Genomic DNA, 20,101 nt, shown 5'->3' on the forward strand with positions numbered 1-20,101 from the left:
CCCTGTGACAGATGTCTAGCAGAGGCCGTCCTCATCAGCACTCCACACCCAAGACAGGCCTCTCCTCCATAGCCACTGCGGACTCTCCAGTCCACCCCTCCCCCGGGCCTGAAGGACCAGAGGCAAGTGTCAGTCCTGCCCCCCGCCATGGTCCGCACCTCCACACCCGCTTCTAACCCCCTAAACGTATCCAAGCCACACCAGAATAAAAGGACACGTGGCTCTTCTAAAAGTCATCCCTTCCTGCTAACGCATGTTTTTTTGGGGAAAGAAATAGTTAGCAATTAATTAGCAAAAATAAAGAAACCCAGATAAGGAACAGATGACCCCCCCATGGCACCTGCCCCCAGCAACACACATACATGCTCTCTGGTATTTCTCTTCAGAGCCAGAGCCTGGGGTTTTCAATGTCCTTATTCTTCTCAATTACTATAAGATACAAAGTAAAACATGAAGTCTATATTTAATATAGGTATCTACTCAGAACTCACTGATGAATGCAGAATTGAGAAAACTTCGTATTATTTGGAAAATGATACCCATCATACTATAACATACTGTATTATATATAGTACTATAATGAGAAAATAAAACATGATCTCCCCTGTTTTCTCTTAACTTACTATAGTTCTGTCCTTTTCAATATTCCAGAGTTCCCATAGCAATAACTTGGGGGTAAGAGTTCATTAAAAGAGTGTTTTCAGCCCCTGTCATTATCCATTTGTCAAAACCTGTACAGGGCGCCTGGGTGGCTCCATCATTAAGCGTCTGCCTTCGGCTCAGGTCATGGTCCCAGGGTCCTGGGATCGAGTCCCGCATCGGGCTCCCTGCTCAGTGGGAAGCCTGCTTCTCCCTCTCCCGCTCCCCCTGCTTGTGTTCCCTCTCTTGCTGTGTCTCTCTCTGTCAAATAAATAAGTAAAATCTTAAAAAAAAAAAAAAAAAAAAAAAACCTGTACAATACACTACGAAGACTGAACCCTGATGTAACCTCTGGACCTCAGCTAAATGTATCAATACTGTCTGTAACAAATGTACCCCCCCCGCCCCAATGCAAGATATTAATAATGGGGGAAACTGTGGACCTCGGAAGTAGTGGCTGTTCTTTCTATTCTATTTCTCTATAAATCTAAAACTGCTCTGAAAAATTAATAATTTTAAACATTGCTACTACTAAAAAAAAAGATTTCATGCTTCATCACAAAAATTATGATACGCTGCTATCTAATCAACACGCACAATTTAAGAAGCTATCAACAGAAAAAATAAATAAAACTAATTCAGGCCCCACTAATTCACGATTCATTGTAATGCAAAATCCCCTTCCACCTCGGTCTGAATCTTCTAACTGCGGCTTGCCAAGCAACCGGAAAAATTACAGAAGCACAAGTAAGCCGCGGAAGATGATCCGTCGTCAGCAACACTGCCTTGCTGTTTCTATAATCCTTGCATCTTCGAGGTCGTGCCTGGAAGTCAGTCTTATCTGTGTATCCAGCAGGTCGGCCAAGACCAGCTATAATTAGCAACCCCAGGCTGCTAAAATACCTGCCCTCATTCCGAATATCTCCCTTTTCCTTTTTTTCTTTATTCCAAGCTGGCCTTCTGGGTCACTGCTATTTCGGACTGGCCATTATCATCGGCACACAGCAAGATCTGCTTACCTCTGAATCTTTGGCCTGCTGATTTCGCACGACTATCAAATTGTACAGGATTCTGTCATCATCTGCCTCTGTGTGGGACACATCGTGGGGCATGCTCCACAAATTCTTTTCATCATCTCTCGCCAGAGTTGCTCCAAACGAAGAATACGGATTGCTATTACTATGGTGTTTAAAAAAAGGGGTATAAGCATTTGGTAATATATGTAATACATATAACGTATACATCATACGCATGTAACATATAATACAAATGTTAGAAACTGTATAATATACAATGTAATATATAAGTATATATATTTCTAATAACAAGGTCTGAATTGTCTCTAATTATTAAGCATAGCACCATAGAACAATTTTAAAAATCACTTTAAAAATAGTGGAGAACAAATGCAAGCAGACGCCTGGGTAGAGGTGATTTTACTACATTCAACACGAAATTTAGCACTACCCATCCCAGCAGTGAAAACACAAAAAGGAAATCCAACAGAGGGGGGATAAAATTCTCGTGTGATTAAAAGAAGAAACTGACAATTGACCTGAAGAGGTGAATTTTTCACAGAAGCACAATAAACTGAGAACACAATGGCAATGGAATGTCTATCAAATTCCTCACAAGAAAGTGAAGAAACGAATATGCATATCCAAATACTTTCAGCAGACGATGTGAGATGTTGAGTAAGAAGTTCAGTCATCCCATCTTGTGTGTTTGTTGTAGGATTTATGTTCTACAAGGTGGTATCCATGCTTGGGCTTCTGGAGGAGGTGAGCAGCAAAGCTCCATACGTAGGACCTGCTTGTACCCGGCCCTGGTGAGCTTCTGTGGGACTGCACAGGTAGGGTCATGCCGGGGCTATTCCCTTCATCTAATTATATGTATGAAGTGCTGACTCCATGTTAATCACAGGGCTCTGTAAAACTGTGAACAAAACAGACACGATCCCCATCCTTGGACCCCACTAGAGCCCAGGGAGGAAAACATATTAATGAATGGCCAGATGACTATCTAGTGAAAAACTGGGAGATGTGCTATAGAGGGGGAGTTCAGAGAGCCTTGAGAGCCAGCGGGGGAAAGCATCAGGTAGGCATTGTAAAGAAGGGGTGCTTGAACTTCAAGTTGAAAGACAAGAACAGAGTTCCAGGCAAATGAAACAACACATTCAAAGACCCTGGGGAGGGCCGGGGAGCGTAAGTGGGGAGGGGATCTTGGAGCTAAGGCCAGCAGGAGGCCACTATCTGCCTCAGACAGAGGGCTGAGACACCGGACCCTTAAATCCCTCTAGCTGCAGTGCAACATGCAGGGTCTGGGACTGGACAAAGAGATCAGAGCGATTGGGAAAGGAGCAACCTTTGGGGAACCAGACTGCTCGGCCACAGTGTTCTCAGCTGTCCGGCTGTCATGTAGGCGGCCCGACATGGCAAAGGCGGAAATGCAGAAAGCACTTCTTCTTCAGAATGATGAGCCAACAAAGAATCCAGTCAGAAATGGGCAGAAGACATGAACAGATACTATTCCAAAGAAGACATCCAAATGGCCAACAGACACGTGAAAAAGTGCTCAACATCACTAGCCATCAGGGAAACAGAAATCAAAACCACAATGAGATACCACCTCACACCAGTCAGAATGGCTAAAATTAGCAAGTCAGGAAATAACAGTTGGTGAGGATGCGGAGAAAGGGGAACCTTCCTACACTGTTGGTGGGAATGCAAGCTGGTGCAACCACTCTGGAAAACAGTATGGAGGTTCCTCAAAAAGTTGAAAATAGACCTACCCTATGACCCAGCAATTGCACTACTGGGTATTTACCCCAAAGATACAAATGTAGTGATCCGAAGGGGCACCTGCACCCCAATGTTTATAGCAGCAGTGTCCACAATAGCCAAACTATGGAAAGAGCCCAGATGTCCATCAACAGGTGAATGGATAAAGAAGGTGTGGGGTACGTACACACACACACACACACACACACACACACACACACACACACACACACACACAGGAATACTACTCAGCCATCAAAAAGAATGGAATCTTGCCATTTGCAATGATGTGGATGGAACTAGAGGGCATTATCCTAAGCGAAATAAGTCAGAGAAAGATAAAACCACATGATTTCACTTATATGTGGAATTTAAGAAACAAAACAGACCAACTTAGGGGGAGGGAAGGAAAAATAAAATAAGATAAAAACAGAGAGGGAGGCAAACCATAAGAGACTCTATCATAGGAAACAAACTAAGGGTTGCTGGAGGAGAGGGGCGTGGGGAAGGGGTAACTGGGTGATGGACATTGGGGAGGGCACGTGATGTAATGAGCACTGGGTGTTGTTTGCAACGATGAATCACTGAACTCTACCTCCAAGACTAATAACACACTCTATGTTAACTAAATTGAACTTAAATTTAAAAATTTTTAAAAAAATGATGAGCCAACAAAAGAGGAGGCAAATGAGGCCTCAGTGCCCTGGCCACACGGGCTTTAACAAGCATGTCAAATTCATTCATTCATTCTGTCAGTTGTTGATTCAACGAACATGGAATAGGATGCCTGTTGTATACTGGGCACCAGGGTTCTCTGGGGACTTGAAAATAAATAGGACATTGCCCCCGCCCTTACTGTGACTATAAGTGCAATGAGATAAGTGAAATTAAATTTTTTTAAGTAAACAGAATGTCATAGAGCCAGAGAAGGAGTGACAACCTGTGTGATGGGAAAGAAGTTCAAGAAATGTTTCATGGAGGCGACATCTAGCCCAGACCTGAGGAAGCACAGCCTGTCGCCAGGAGAAGCCAGGGGAAAGGGGTTCCCGGCAGGAGCCGCTGAGGTGCCCACAGGGCTGGGAGATTCCATGCCTCCCTGTCTGGCTACACCACACGGTGCACGTGCAGAGGGAGACAGAAAGATGGAAGAAAAGGTCGTTCGGGGTCAGACTGATGACAGTGCTGGAGTTCGGGCTTTATTCTGTGAACTGTCAAGTGTTAAGGGGATTCTGAGCCTTGTCAGGTCCGGGTTTTAGAAACAACTCGGCGTGGGGTGGGGGGCACCTGGGTGACTCAGTCAGTTAAGCGTCTGCCTTTGGCTGGGGTCATGATCCCAGGGTCCTGGGACCGAGCCCCACATCGGGCTCTCTATTCGGCTGGGAGCCTGCTTCTCCCTCTCCCTCTGTCTGCTGCTTCCCCTGCTTGTGCTCTCTCTCTCTCTCTCTCTCTGTCAAACAAATAAATAAAATCTTAAAAAAAAAAAAAAAAAACAGAAACAACTTAGGGGGAAGAAGGAACAAAGACATGGCCTAGGAGGCCATGCCAAGACGGCAGATGCGGTGTTCATGACCTGATCTTTGAGGGCCTCTGTCGGGGGCCCAGGGGGCAGTTGGGGGGGAAGGAGTGCCGCAGGAGATGGGCAGACAGAGACAGAAGCCCACAAATCAGCCACAACCACCAGGGCTGCTCGATTTAAATCTCATTTTTAGAGTTACAATGAAGGTTTCTTTGGGGCACAGGGAAGGGGGAGTTCTGCTAACAAATACATATGTCATTCTAAACATCTGAAATACTGGTTGGGGTGAGCACAGGCCAGGGGGTGGCTGCAGAAACAGGGCGGGAACAGACATCCCAAGATGCTGGAGCCCGGTGGTGGGCAGCCCCGAGGTGCGAGCAGAGGCCTAGCTGACGAGGGAGAGGATGCCTTCAACTGGCACCGCACAGAGGAGGCCACGGTTCACCCTGAGCCTACGAGACATTCACAGCGAGGCCAGGATCCAGGCCGAGGAACGAGGATGGTGCTGGCCATCTAGACTAGGGAGAAATGCACGTGCATTTCCATCACCTGGAAGCCGTAGCATCGGAGGCCCGGCCTGGGCCTGGGGAGTAAGGAAAGGCCTCAGGGAACAGCTAGACTGAAACAGCAGTGTGGGGGGGGGGGGGGAACAATGGGGGGGGTGGCTGGAGAGAGGTGAGCCCCAAGGAAGACAGAAGGTGGGGCCGGGAGGAATTCCAAAGGGCAGGCAGACACCAGAGAGGTGTCCCTAATTTGAAGGGTGCTGCCTCGGATGGCTCTCCGCCTAAGTAGATTTTACACTGTTGATAAAGCGCCACTGCATTACACAGAGCTTCGTCCGAGGGCTCCCACATCCCATGCTTCCTGCGACAGGGCCATCTGAGGTCAGAAGGGTAGGTAACGCTATCCCCCCTTTGCAGACACGGACCAGACTCTGGTGTTGCTTAACCATCCGTAGAGGACTGACAGCCAGCTGACAGTCCTCCCAGCAGGAGGTCCCCAGTGGGGTGGCTCCAAGCAGACACGTGTCACAGACTGGACAGCCAAATGCTGGACACCCACAAATGGAGCGGCTCAGATAACGAGTACACATGTGCCGTGGTCCCTGTACAAACCGGCAAATTCCCCCCAGGGTGGCTCCTCCCGGCCCTGAGACCCCAGAGGCACACAGGAGACACCACCCGGGCTCCCAATGCACGGGACATTTCCCTCCAGGGCCTCAAAACCCTAGTACTTTCTTGAAACCACTCTCTGACTCATCCCCGAATTTGTTTCATTCGTGTGAATCTTGACTCTGCCACCGGCTGGAAAGTTCCTCCAGGCAGGGACTGTTTTCTGTACTTCTTGACATCCCACATGGCCTGGCAGGGTCAGGCACAAGAGGAGGTGCTTTAAAAGTACGTGTCGAATGTAGCAGAGTGAAATGTTAAAGGAAATCTCGGCCACAACTCACCCCTGCCACCTTTTTAAAACTTCCCCAAAGCCAAGGTTGAGAGATTAGCCAGTATCCACCTGCATTATCGGTGATCAACAACATCTGATCACGAATAATCTAGCCCACTTTCTGCTAGCAATCCACAATTTCTTTGCATGTTTTGAGAAGATTACAACAGGTGCCTCCCTGGCTAGTCCCCCTGCCTCTCAAAGCCAATCTCTCTCTTTCTCCCTCTTTGTCTGTCTTTCACTCCAACACACACACACACACACACACACACACACACACACACACACACACACACAGGAACATGCGTGACTCCAGCCAACATAAAACACAGCCTCTCCTGCTTGGACTGCAAACCCAAACGCAGCTCTGCAGGGAGGTCAACAGAGGGCCTGTTCAAAGGGCTCCTGCCTCCAGACAGGTGGGGCCTCCGGAGTTCTCTCCACCACTGTAGCGCTGCCCTAATTAGGAGCCGTGTTGCCCTGGCATCCCACGAGCCTCGGACTGCCTAGTCACCGACACCCAGGGGAATGGCATAAAACAGGCAAGAGCATCGCGCGCTTCTCCCTCTGGGCGCGCAATGACTCTGACCCGTGCTATTTGCCTGGGGCTCCCGCCGTCCTCCGGAGTGTGGAATGTGGCCTGCGCATCTGGGGCTCCCGCTGTCCTCCGGAGTGTGGAATGTGGCCTGCCCATCTGGTCAACCACATACTGGTCAAGATGAAAGTGAGGGAGGGTTCTGTCAGAGGCCGCCCGACTCACTGACCCCGGATTCTTTGCTCCAGCATGCTAGCCCCTGTTCCTTTTATCCTGTACCGCCCACCCAGTCCAGGCATCAATCCACTTTATTTTAAAACTGTAAACCCTTAAGGTGGAGAGACTAGGAAAAAAAATGCCGAAAGCAAACGACTGGAGAAGCAGCTCGGGAACCTCTGTGAAGGATCCGGGGCTTGTGTAAAGAGAATTCAGTGCAAAGGCCCTGAGGTCTGAGCCCAAGAAGCCCAGGGAGGACAGAAGGCAGGGACGATGGGGGAGTGCTGAGTCGGGAACTTTGACTTTCTCTCCCTCCCCCCATATAATGATTTCGGAAAGGTTCTAAAGAAAGTGAGAGCAGCTGTTTTGCCCCTGGCCACCATCTGCTGATGATAAATATTTTATTAAGCTTGGGCATTTGAGAGGTGGCTCGGAAGTCACATTAGAAGCAGAAGCAGCTTTCACTCGCAAAAGGTAGGATGATTCCACCCCTAGTCCCACCTGGGGGCACAAGACCCAATCCCTCAGGAGTCTTTTCTTTCAACCCACCTGCAGCTCCCAGGAGACTCAAGATCTGGGAACACCGGACTCGCTGCCTGGGGACTACAGGTGCAAAGAGCCAGCGGCCACAAAGGCTGCTTACCAAGAGCTTCCAGAGCTTCCCATGCGTCCTCCCTACCAACAAATCCTCCCTACCCCACAGAATGCAGCTGTTGACACCTGGAGCTGCAGTGACCCCCCAGCTCTCCCCACAGACAGGCCGTGGGTCACAGATCGCTGGTGTAAGACTGAAGCCCTCAAGACAGTGAAAAGATAAAAATCTCCAATAGGGCCGCCTGGGTGGTGCAGCTGGTTCAGAGTCCGACTCTTGGTGTCGGCTCAGGTCATGATCTCAGGATCACGAGATCAAGCCCCATGTCAGGCTCTGTGCTCAGCCGGGAGTCTGCTTGAGATTCTCTCCCTCTCCCTCTGCCTTCCCCTACCCTGTGCGCTCTCTTGTGTGCACGTGCTCTCTCTCTCTCTCTCTGATAAATGATTTTTTAAAAATCTCCAATAAACAGCAACCAAAGGTCTCATAAAACAGACGCCGAAGGCCGTTTGGTGGCACCCCCTTGACTACCTAAGGACACCTCATCTGATTCCCCACTGAGAACTGGTCTCCTATGGAGCCCGTGGCTTCCAGACCTTTCCTTCCTCTTGCCAAGGAAGCCTCCCAGTGACGGAGCAGGAGGATCCAAGATCCTCTCCCTCTCCTTTCCCTCCTCTGCCCTTCCTCTGTTTTTTTCCCTTTCTGTCTCTCTCTGTCCCCCCGCTTCCTACATTCCCTCCCTGCCTTTATTCCTTCCTTCCCTCCCACCAGATACTCTGGCTCTTTCTCACACCTGGCTGATCCATCACTTGACCCCCATTCTAAACGGGGTTCCAGAGATGCCAGTTTTCCTCAGCCTTTCCCCACCGAGGTCCATGACTCTCCTCAATGCCGGAGGCACCGCCTGCCTCAATGTGAAGCAGGAAAAGCCCCGACCGGGGGCCCCTTTGCTGGCCCTGGTGCCCGCTGTGCCCCTGCCCTCCCTGGGGCTGACAGAGAGCCCCGTGCCATCTCATCCCGTGCACGTGTCCCGTGCTTTCCGGCTTGAAGATGGCCCTGACAAGAAGCCTGGGAAGCAGGCAGGGGGGGCTCAGGAGGCTGGGACCCAGTTCCTGGTCTCTGCTCTGCCCGCACCACTCCTGCTCATCTCACCCGCTCTCACGGCTTCAAATACCATCTACGTGAGCCACGTTCCTAAGTCTACACTTACCTGTGTCCCCAGACTCCCGCACGTACTGCTTCTTCCCATTTCTGTGGATGTGTGATAAGCAGTTCGAGCTCACCATGGTTAAAACCAAGCACCGGCAGCCTCCACGCAGATCGTGGAAACTCCATCCTTTCAAATGCTCAGGCCAAGATCCTGATGTCACTCTTGGCTCTCTCATGCCCTACCTCCAATCCATCAGAAAGTGCTTATGGCTCTACGTTCAGAAAATGTCCACCTCTACCTCTGCCACCCTGAGCCAAGGATAAAAGGGGCAGGCACAAGCAAACCCCAGCACAGAGTCCGGGGTCTGGTGAGCCAGGGTGGCTCTGTCTCACACCTGGCATAGAAAACCCTCTACTCATTGTTTCCACCTACTTCTGGCTACCGTTGCCTCCCACCAATTCTATCCCTAACACAACAGCCAAAGTGATCTCCTTACTATGTAAATCAGATCATGTTGCCCCTCCCTCAAAACCCTGTAGTGCCTCCCATTTGACCTAGAATAGAAGCCAGTCATTCAGTGTTCTATTGGGCCCCATATGACATCCCAGCCACTCTGGCCTCTTTGCTGTTCCCTGAACCCGCCAGTCACACTGGCTGATCCTACTACCTAGAATGTTTTCCCCCAGATATCTACATGCCTCACTCCGCCCCCTCCTTCAAATCTCCGTCTAAACATTAGCTCCTGGATGAGGAGCTGACCAATCTACTTAAAATGGCAAGCGTACCCCCCTGCCCATGCTCTGCCTTTTCTTTTTCCTACACACATATTTATCTTCCAATTTACTTACTATGTTTGCTGCTTCCTCCCCCCAACTAGAATAAAAGGAGGAGAGGATCACTACCTACTTGGCTCGGTGATATATCACAAGTGCTTACAACAGCTCCTGGCACATAGGAGATGCTCAATAAATATTTGCTAAGTGATGAATTGTTGTTTCCCAAGTTCATAGGGCTCTGAATGGTAGAAATGAGGCTGGAAATCCCTGTCTCCAGACTCACAGACAAATTCTTAACATTTTTTACCTATTTAAGTTTACGAAGGTGGACTCACAGTCTCACGGGAGGAAGCAGACAATAAGCACATAAGATTACGTCAAGGCGATGCTCAGGGGTCGGAAGGAATACATGGTGAATAAGAGACAGAGTGAGGGTGTGGGGGCACTGTTTTAAAAGGGGTTGTGAGGGAAGCACTTTCTGATAAAATGACTTTGCGCAGAGACCTGGATAAAGTGAGGGAGTTACCCATACAGGTAAGTGGAGAAAGAACATTCTAAACAGGTAGAGCAGGAAGTGCAAAGGCCCTGAGACAGGAGCATGCTTGGTGTATCTGAGGACCCAAGGGATGGCCCATATGGCTGAAGGATGAACAATTCCACCAGCCACCACCACCCAAAAGTCCACCAACAGTGGAATGGGTGAACAGAATGGATAGCCTACGGAGCACTGAGAATCACAAGTTAAGCTATGCACAGCAAAGTGGATGGATCTCACACAGTTTGATGTCATTTAGGTACAGCTTAAAAGCAGGCAAAACTAAAATACATTTTCAAGGTGCACACATAGATGGTAAGCTTTAAAGAAAAGCCAGGAAATGACTATCACAAAAATCTAGATACAATCAGGGGTGGGGGGTACAACAGGGGAGTAAGTGAGGGGAATTCAGTAAACTCTTACCACCTTTGGGCAGTAGGGGGGTACTTTAGATACACAGTGTCTCGCCAAAATTATTCCCTAAAAAAGGCCCAAAAGAACAGAGTGCACAGTATGTAACTGGCACCAAACAAATATGTATTCACCAGACTAAAAAGGACTTCAATCGCTAACAAAATAAACTTATTTTACCCAGCACTGGAGCAGAATTTACTTTTTAAACAAAGGTGTAGTGATAAGATCCCTTCAAGCTATCTAGAGAATAAAAAGTTCCAGGAAACCTAGATCACAGGAGGCATAAGAGAAAGAAATTTCATCTTCTCAGGGACTTCCAATGTCACTAAGACTGACTCATGCAATTCACTAAAAGGGGAAGAAGGACTCTGGAGGTCGCCTGGGAAGAAAACCTTTAAAAGTCATCCTTCTGTGAACCTTGAGTGGCTGACTTCTTGGTAAAGCATTCACCTCCTACTCATTGGACCTGAGGCCCCGTTCTGGGAACTGTGCCCTTGACCCACGCCTCTCTCCCCTCTGGCTTTCAAGAAGGTAAAAATCCAGGCTTTGCAATAGATTCTTCGAGCTGGGAGCCGATTCCAGCAGTAGGAATCCTTTGTGCCTCGCCAGGCGCTTCCTATGAATCACGGTCTGGCCCAGGGCTCTGGGCTTTGTACCTGCAGGTTCTGCAGGAAGTCATGGCCGAGCTGCCTTAGCTGGGCGGGGGGGGGGGTGCACCCTGCGGCACACTACGGGGAAAGAGTCAAGCCATCTGGGCCCCAGTCGGAGATCTCACTGACACGAACACTTCAGCCAACGTTTTTTTTTAAGCCCTTCCAAGGGCAGAAGACAATTTACTCAGCTCGGAGGTCACGTGAGTCCACACTGTGAAATGAAAAACTCCACACATGTAAAGGATTATTGTTCCTCTCGAGCTGGTGGTGATTGCCTCCCAAGTGTCTTAAACCCACCACCCTTCTTTCCCACGGGCACCTGCTTTCCCACGGGCAGCCTGAATACAGAAAAATGGGCCCGAGGGCTCTCGACCCCAGGTTGTAACAATTCGGGGCAAGTCCCATACTACAAACACAATTTCCAGCACACATCACATAAAAAGCTAGTTACACATCTCCCTGCATACGAGGCAGCCCCTGCTCCTTCTAATAGGATTTGAACCTCAGCTCGGCCAGGTATGCCTTTGAGCAAGCTACCGAAGCTCTTGGGCCTCAGTTTCTTCAACCATCAAGTGGAGATTACAGACACAGCTACAGCTGAGCTTCATCATTCCCATATTTGCACATTTACCCACGTGCTAAAATTTACCTGTCACCCCAAATCGATACTGGGGGTGCTTCTGCAGCACTCAAGGGGCATGTCCCCAGCTGAGCTCCAACAAGACGTTGCTCTGCTTTCTGTTTCGGCTCTCGTAGTGTAGACAAGTGTCCTTTTCGTTGTGTATTTAGTGCCATGTTTTTTGCATTTCTGTGCTTTTTATTGGTGATTTCCCTGCTTAGAATGGCCCCCAAGCATAGTGCACACCCAGCGTTCCTTTAGGGTCTGGGAAATTCCATTCTGTTGCCCACACTCGCAGGTCCTGTTCAATTCCTTCTCAGAATGGCAGAAAACAACCCTCAAGAGCAAACTGAGATTTTCTTTTCTTTTTCCCTGCTGGGAACTCCAGGCACTGCAGAAAAAGGAGACACAGAAGGTTGTCTCTGTGCACCACCCACAGATACATATGTGCGTAAATTCTGCTCTCAGGAGTGGAGGCTGGGGCGGAGGGGGGGGGGTCGTGGAGGAGAGCAGGGAGCTAAAGCCATGTGGATGCTCATCACGTGGTTCACTTAGGTGGCTTAAGAGAGAGCCATGAATAAAAACTCAGCCACGGCTCAGGTCATGATCCCGGGGTCCTGGGATCGAGCCCCATGTCAGGCTCCCTGCTCAGCAGGGAGTCTGCTTCTTTCTCTCCCTCTGCCTGCTGCTCTGCCTACTTGTGCTCTCTGTCAAATAAAGAAATAAAATCTTAAAAAAAAAAAAAAACTCAGCCACGGTTTTAATTCTCTCCCTTTCTTCTGTGGCTTTTCAACAAGTTGGTGGTCATGATGTTTATCAGTTATCGACAGCCAATAAAAAATCAGAGATTAGAGTAAGTAAAAATTAGAGAGTAAGAATTGTACTCCCCGACACACTTCAAAGTGACCCTTGTGAAATAGGCTTTAGAGTGTGACATTTGCATGGCCCTCCCCTCACACTGCATCGTAGGCTCTTCCAGATCTCCGAGGTCTGTCCCTGTTGGATGTCATATGGCAGTGGACTCTGGTGCCAGAGGACTGGGACATCGCTCTGCTCAAAGGCTAACTGCAGCTGTGCTTCCAGAATCATGTCATTTCAAGGGCCACAACTCATGCTTGGGGGGGGATTTTTATATGGCAAGAGCATGCTTTTACCACGGATGGAAGAAAGCCATGCTATAAAAGTGAAATAAAAACCAATGCTCTGAGCTCAAACGTTTTCCCGAAAGTACCCCATAGTGGGTTGAAGAGTGTCCCCCACAAAAGATCTGTCCAAGTCCCAACCCCCGGTTCCTGTGAATGTGACTTTATTCAGAAATAGGGACTTTGCAGCTGTGATTAAGTTAAGGATCTTGAGATGAGATCAAGCTGGATTTAGGACGGACCCTAAATCCAATGACTGGTATCCTTACAAGAGCAAAGAGAGGGGTATTTGAGACAAAGGAGAAGAGGCACATGGAAGGAAACAGAGGCAAAGACGGGAAGTGGGCGGCCAGAAGCCAAGGGCACTAGCAGCCACCAGAAGCTGGAACCTGCAAGAAGCAATTCTCCCTAGAGTCCTTAGAGCTTCCAGAACTGTGAACGCACACATTTCTGTTGGTTTAAGCTACCAGATTCGTGGTACTTTGTTGTGCCAGCCCCAGGAAACTAATGATACACACCCCATATGTTTCTTTTCATTAGTAACATGAAACCTTGAGCCAAAAAGTCATTCACTTTTTTACAGACAAATGATCAACGATCTAGCCTTTCCAAAACAATCCATTTGTCCTCAGTGCACATTGGTTCGTTGTGGTTTTGATCACTATTTATTTTAGGAATACAGGCAGGACAGAGAAGAACGGCGTGCACAACCTCAAACATTCCAAGATGATTGAAAAGATGAGTCGTAGACGACTCAGTCCTAAAATCGGAGTGAAGGGGGAGAAAACAGTGAGACTGAACAAAACCTCTGGCTTTCTTTGGGCCTGAAGCCTGGTGTGAAGGTCAGGTCTTGTGTCCTTTCTCCAGACCTGTTCTCAAGCTTCCTGGCATTAGAGATGACTGCTCACCTATTTGCTGGTGAAACAGCCCTGGGCAGCTAAGGAGTTGGACAAGTGGTTGTGATGCATATGCCCTGGGCCTTCAGGTGCCCTCCCTGTACCACAGACGGTCTCACTGCCCCTGGGGTCCAAGTCAAACGATTTCAGCGGACACAAGCCCACAGGAGGATGACGATTTGCATCAAGCCTGGAACAGCCCTGCAAGATCACGCATCAAAGTCTGACCTCCCAGGGCACCTGGGTTGCTCAGTCGGATGAGTCCGACTTGATTTCGGCTCAGGTCATGATCTCAGGGTTGTGAGATCGAGCTCGTGTGTGGGGCTCCGCGCTCAGTGAGGAGTCTGCTTGAGGATTCTTTGCCTCCCTCTCCCTTTGCCCCTCCCCCTGCTCTTATACTCTCTCTCCGTCTAAAACAAATCTTTTAAAAAAAAAAGTCTGATCTCCCCATTTTGCAAAAGAAGAAACTAAAGTTTGAGGAAGGTAAAGAGCCCCCCCCCACACACAAATCCCACAGCTAGTTAATAGCCGAAACTAGGACTCAGGTCTCCTAACTCCAACTGGGCTCAGTTCACGGGGCCTGGTTGCTTCCACTTCTAGGTAAAAGGACTATACCTACGAAGGACATGGAAAGGAGAAAGGGACCCAAACAGACAGGAGTGAGGGCTACTGATACCCACCAGTTTCTCATGCACAACTATTATAAGTTACTTCTGGAAAATATGTGGTAGTTTTCTGAATTTTTTACAATGCAAGGCATGGACTTGGAGGTCTGACAGACCAGGATTCAAATTCTGGCTCTCTGACTTACCAATTGCGACTCTGAAGTCATTTCAACTCTCTAAGCCTTGGGTTCCTCCTTTGTAAAATGGAAGTAAATAACACCTACTTCATTCAGTCCTAGGGAAGACTAATGACAGAAGGCATGCAAAGAAACCTCCCTCACGCAATGGCTTACGCCCAGGATGCACCATTTCTATAAAGTTAAGAAGGAAAGTAGATGCAGTCAAGAGAGATGGGTGGAGAGCTTCAATTCTATCACTGTTTTCTTAAGGTGGATGCTGGGTGTATGTGTGTTGGCTCAATAGCATTCTGTTTTAAATAAACTTTTTAAAAATTTACACATGGAAATTAACAAACGAACAGCTAGTATTGTAATCATTACCCATCAAAAAGTAGCTATCCAGTTCTTACCCCAGGTTGAGCACTGCGCTGGGCACGGCGGGGGTTGGCAGGTGAGCTGGATTTATCCCCTCCAACCCAGACGAGAACCTCCAGTCAGGCTGGGGTTGTAGCACCCAGCTTAGAACTGTCATAACCAGAAGTGACCCGAGGGGTAAAAAGAAAGTAAAGAGACACCATAACTGCTTGGGGAGACTTTCTAAGGCTCCCTCACAAAGGTGGCAGCTGATGGGGCCCTTGGGTGGCTCAGCTGTTACGCGTCTGCCTTCGGCTCAGGTCATGATCCCAGGGTCCTGGGATCGAGCCCCACTTCGGGCTCCCTGCTCATCGGAGAGCCTGCTTCTCCCTCTCCCTCTGCCTGCTTATGTTCCCTCTCTCACTGTGTCTCTCTCTGTCGAATAAATATGTAAAATCTTAAAAAAAAAAATGGCAGCTGAAATGGGCCTGGGGAACAGAGCAGAAGCTTAAGAAGTAGAAAAAAACAAAAAGATGTCTAGCTAACAAATATGGCATCGGCAAAGACACCAGGGGAGAGGCCAGCGTGACTGGACCGATCACAGGCAGAAACCAGAGAACACAAAATCAGACAAGCCAGGGAAAGAGAAGTGTGAACGCAAGCACGGACGGTCAGCACAGAGGTGTGGCTTGCTTGCACACTGAGAAAAGAACATCAGATTTCTTTCTCTTGTGACTTGCAAGACAGCAATTTTCATGTAATCAGGCAGAGGCCAGAAACCAGGGGTCAGGGGCACCTAGGTGGTTCAGTCGGTTGAGCCTCTGACTCTTGATTTCGGCTCTGGTGGTGATCTCGGTGTCGTGGGATGGAGCCGCGCGTCTGGCTCCCTGCTCAGCGGGGAGTCTGCTTGGGATTCTGTCTCTCTCTCTCTCTCCCCCTCTGCTCCTCTCCCCCCTCAAAAATAAATATTTTTTAAAAAATTAAAAAAGAAAGAAACCAGATTTCATGGGGAATGGGTGGTAAAGAAGGAAGTGGGGGTGGGCGGTACAGCTGACAACTCTTTCAAAAACCTTTGTGCCTGACACAAAAGGAAGCAAAGGATGGTAACTGAAGGGCTTGGCAGTATCAGGATGAATTTTCAGTCAGGGTATTTCTAGAAAAAGGGGAAAAAAGCGTATTTCTAGAAAAAGGGGGGAAAAAGAACTAGCGGAACAGAGAGATATACAGACGTAAACCAGACAAGCAACAGGCATTTCCCTTCAAGTATAAAGTTCCAGAAAAGGCAAAAAAAAAAAAAAAAAAGAACAAGATCAAAACACAAAAGGCATAATCAGACTGGCAAAGGAGATGAGACTCAGAGTTGCTTTTCTTGAACTCACTAGAGTCCCTGGTGCGTGTTGGAAAAGGCCTGCAGGTGGCCGCACACACAAATGACACTTTGTCATTCCCCCAAGCACACCTCATCCCGGCACTGTTCCCTTGAGGCACGACACAAAATTTGAAAACCATTATGTCACCAAAAAGGATTGAGTTAGGGGCAGAGCGTTTATACAAAACCTTCTTTTATAAATGAAAAAAAAAAAAAAAAGACATACAGAATGAAGTTCTCCATAAAATAAAAACTAAGACCATCTGGCCCCATGATTTCACCACATCAAGATTTCAAACCAGTCACTTTGGGAAACAGTCTGGCAGTTTGTCAAAAAGTTAAATGGAGGATTCCTGTGTGACCCAGCATCCCATGTCTAGGAATATACCCAAGGTCACCGAAAACATACGTCCACACAAAAACTTGTACACAGACGTTCACAGCCAAAAAGTGGAAAGAACCCAAATGCCCATCCATTGGTGAATGGATAAATAACATGTAAGAAAGCCAAACAAAAGAAGGGTATTCAGCCGTAAAAAGGAATGAAGTGCTGATAAATGCTACAACATGGATGAAACTCAAAAACATGATTCTGAGCGAAAGAAGCCAGGTGCCAAGGCCACACTGTGTACGATTCCATTTATACGCAATTTCCAGAAGAGGCCAATCTAGGAAGGCAGACAGCCGATAAGTGGTTGCAGGGGATGGGGCGGGCCAAGGAAGGGGGAGTGGCGAGTGACTGCTAATGGGTGTGTTGTTTCTTTTGGGAGTGATGAAAATGTTCTCAGATAGTGGTAATGTTTGTACAACTTTCTGAATATGCGAAAAACCACTGAAGTTCCCACTTTAAAAATAAACATAAAAAAGATTGCTAACTAGACCTTCTGATGACTTGAGTAAGAAAGAAGATAGATACCCATAAACACACCCATCACTGTTCCACATTTCCATTAATAAGCCACTCTTCCCAAATAGCATTGCATTGAAATGATGCCAGGATTGACACTAAACCACAACAAAAGATTTTTCAGTCCATTCACATTTGCATGCTCAGAAGAGTAACAATGATAATTAACAACAACTAGAATTTATTGGGAGTTTACTATGGGTCAGACACTCTACTAAACACTTTACATGGATTAGCTCCTTTCATTTCTCACTGCAACCCTTTGAGGTACACACTGCTGTCCTCCCCATTTTACAGATGAGGAAATTAAGGCGCAAATAAATTTCATAATTTCTGCCCAGTCACTCAGTTGGGATTTTCCCCCCAGGCAATCTGACTCATGAACACTAGGCAATTCTCCCCCCAAATGACTCCTTTTTTTTTTTACCCCATCTTCTTAAAATCACTTGCAAAATTCACTGACTTACAATGTAAACCAGGGCAGGTCAAGATTTTTAAATAACCAAAACTATTAACTCAAATAGCAATCCGGCATGTAAAACTGGAAAGACCCAAGACACTGAGGATGAGTACTGTATTTCTCGTTACAGTGAATACTGACAAGTTGCACGTACAAGCAAGCATGAAATTCCAGATTGTTATCCACTTCTTTTAAGACTAAGGGTAGTTTACTAGATGTCTCCCTGTCCATATTAACCTAATAATCTAGGTTTCTTGTTGAAACCATCAGCAAGAGCACACAAAAACACTGTGCATCGTGTGTACAATTGTTTCTATATATAAAACAGATATGACATATATATCTACATACATGTGTGCTCACTAAACAGTGAGGGGCAGATGGTAAATTCTAAATCCTAAATCATAGGAGTGAGAGATGAATAAGCTCAAAGTCATCAAAGAGAGCTGCTGGGGTGGGGAGAGGCTTGAGAACCGGCATTTAGCTGGTTGTGGGGGGGCAGGAAGGATAAAGGTCACTCCTTGAGGCAAGCTTGGGGGGAATAAGAAAGTTGGATTGTCCCTAGAGCAGCAAGGATGCCTGTCTGATTAAATCAAGGAGTGCACAGTATTTAATATGCTGGAAAATAAGAGTGGACAAGCAGTAAGGGGTTACATAAGACCTCAAAAGTCAAGGGAAGTGCTTGGACTTGACAAAGTAAGAAAAGGTAAATCATGCTTTTGAAAACTTGGGAAAGCTTTATCATGTTAGCTGCATGTTTCACAAGAAATGCTCGCTTCAGTATTTGTTTACTTTCCCCTCATGTCCTGTGCCCAATTTCATTTTAAATCTTGCGTTGCTGTCCTAGCTACCCCGTAGGCATGACCTAGTGGAACCCTCATTTCATCGCGGTGAAGGTACAAAAGTAATTGCTTAAAATGACAGCCCAGAACAAAACTGTGTGGCCTGGCCCCCTCAACAGAGCCACTAAGCGCACTGCAAATGTGCGTTCCATTTCCTCACACTTCCTAACTTAACCTGTAATGAGTCAACATCCTAGTGAATAGGCGGTCCCTACAGAAAAGAAGCATTTTTTTAATGTGAAAAGTATCACCTGGGCTCAGTCACCTAAACTTGTTTTTCTTTGGTAATAACATTGAATGCACAGTATCCAACTTTTTTCCTGGGTGGAAGAGAAACTCACAGTCGCCTGTTCCACCGAAATACGCCTATTAAATACACGGTCAAGCACAGCAAATCCTCCAAATGAGACCCCGACGCAAACTTCTCTCCCGCGCTTCGCTCGGCGCTTCCCGCGGGCGTCCACCCGGGTCTCCCGCGCCTCCGGAGGTTTGTGCTCGCGGGCAAAAATCCTACCCAAGGGACAGGATCTCCAGGAAGGGGCCGAGGGGCTGAGTGGGCGCCGCAGTGCGACCGTGAAGCGAGCCCCCCCTCCCCAGCTGGGACCGGCACACAGGTACCCGGCTCCGCGCCGCCCGCCGCCGCCACGGAAAGCCCAGTTCGCGGCCCGGGGCGCGCACCCACCTGACCAGGGGCTCCTTCTCGGGCGCGGCGGGCTCCTCCAGGCACCGGCACGGGCAGCAGCAGCACACGGTCCTCAGCCAGTCCCGCGGCCCCATGGGGAGCGAGGTGCCCCGCGGCGCCGGCACACGGGGAGACGGCCGCGGCGGCGAGCGAGCGCGGCTGGGGCGCGGCCACCCGGCCGGCCTCCAGCTGCGTGGACAGTCGCGGCCCGGGCGTCGCGGGCCGGTCCGTGCGCATCACGCCGCGGCCGGGGACGCGGGCGAGGCCGAGACGCCTGCACGGCCGGGGTCTGCGCGGCCGCGCGCTTTCCTCCACTTGGGTTTTGTTTGGGGCGCCTGTTTGGTTGGGGCTTCCCCCCGCCTTTCTTTTAATTCCCCGGGTGCCAGTTGGGACGCATGCGTCCCCGAGACGCTCCGCTGCTGCCCTCTCAGGAGGAAGCGGGGACTCCAGGCAGCCGGCACCTCCGACGGGCGGCCCGGGGCTGGGGGAAGGAGGGGGCGAGCCCTCGAGTCAGGAGCACGAGGTTGGACTGAATCTATTCATACGTTTTACTGGCTTCACTGCCCCAGGAAATAAAAGGTCCTCCTTCCTACTCCCGTGCCTTCAAAGCAGAGGTTAGGGCAGATTTTTTTTTACCAGGTCAGCCCCACACAGAGTAAAAGCTAGCAGAAGAGCATGGATTGTCACATTACAGAAGTGGCGTGGTTTCTTTTTTTTTCAAGATTTTTTTATTTTTAAGTAATCTCCACACTCAACATGGGGCTCAAACTCGAACCCAGATCAAGAGTCCCACGCTCTAC

At 48.6% G+C, this 20,101-nt stretch overlaps 1 protein-coding gene across 4 annotated transcripts in view; it reads right to left on the reverse strand.

Annotated features, from left to right (window-relative positions):
- Nucleotides 1-19,814, reverse strand: part of MREG (melanoregulin) — a 56,068-nt gene extending 36,254 nt beyond the window's left edge. Inside the window, exons 1-2 of one of the 4 annotated variants that reach the window (XR_003519419.2) lie at nucleotides 11,896-12,147; nucleotides 1,659-1,818 (exon numbers count right to left, since the gene is read on the reverse strand). Coding sequence is in view for 3 of the 4 variants with exons in the window: in XM_027591284.2 (XP_027447085.1) it covers nucleotides 1,659-1,818; nucleotides 11,896-12,041 (306 nt within the window). In the remaining variant the exon portion in view is untranslated. Of the gene's footprint in view, nucleotides 1-1,658; nucleotides 1,819-8,928; nucleotides 9,132-11,895; nucleotides 12,148-19,301 lie in introns of those variants that run through there. The other 3 variants (XM_027591286.2, XM_027591284.2, XM_027591285.2) reach the window with 3 other exon arrangements.
- Nucleotides 19,815-20,101: the final 287 nt, after the last annotated feature.

This window comes from Zalophus californianus, chromosome 3 (genome assembly GCF_009762305.2).
Source record: "Zalophus californianus isolate mZalCal1 chromosome 3, mZalCal1.pri.v2, whole genome shotgun sequence".
Taxonomy (NCBI): Eukaryota; Metazoa; Chordata; class Mammalia; order Carnivora; family Otariidae; genus Zalophus; species Zalophus californianus.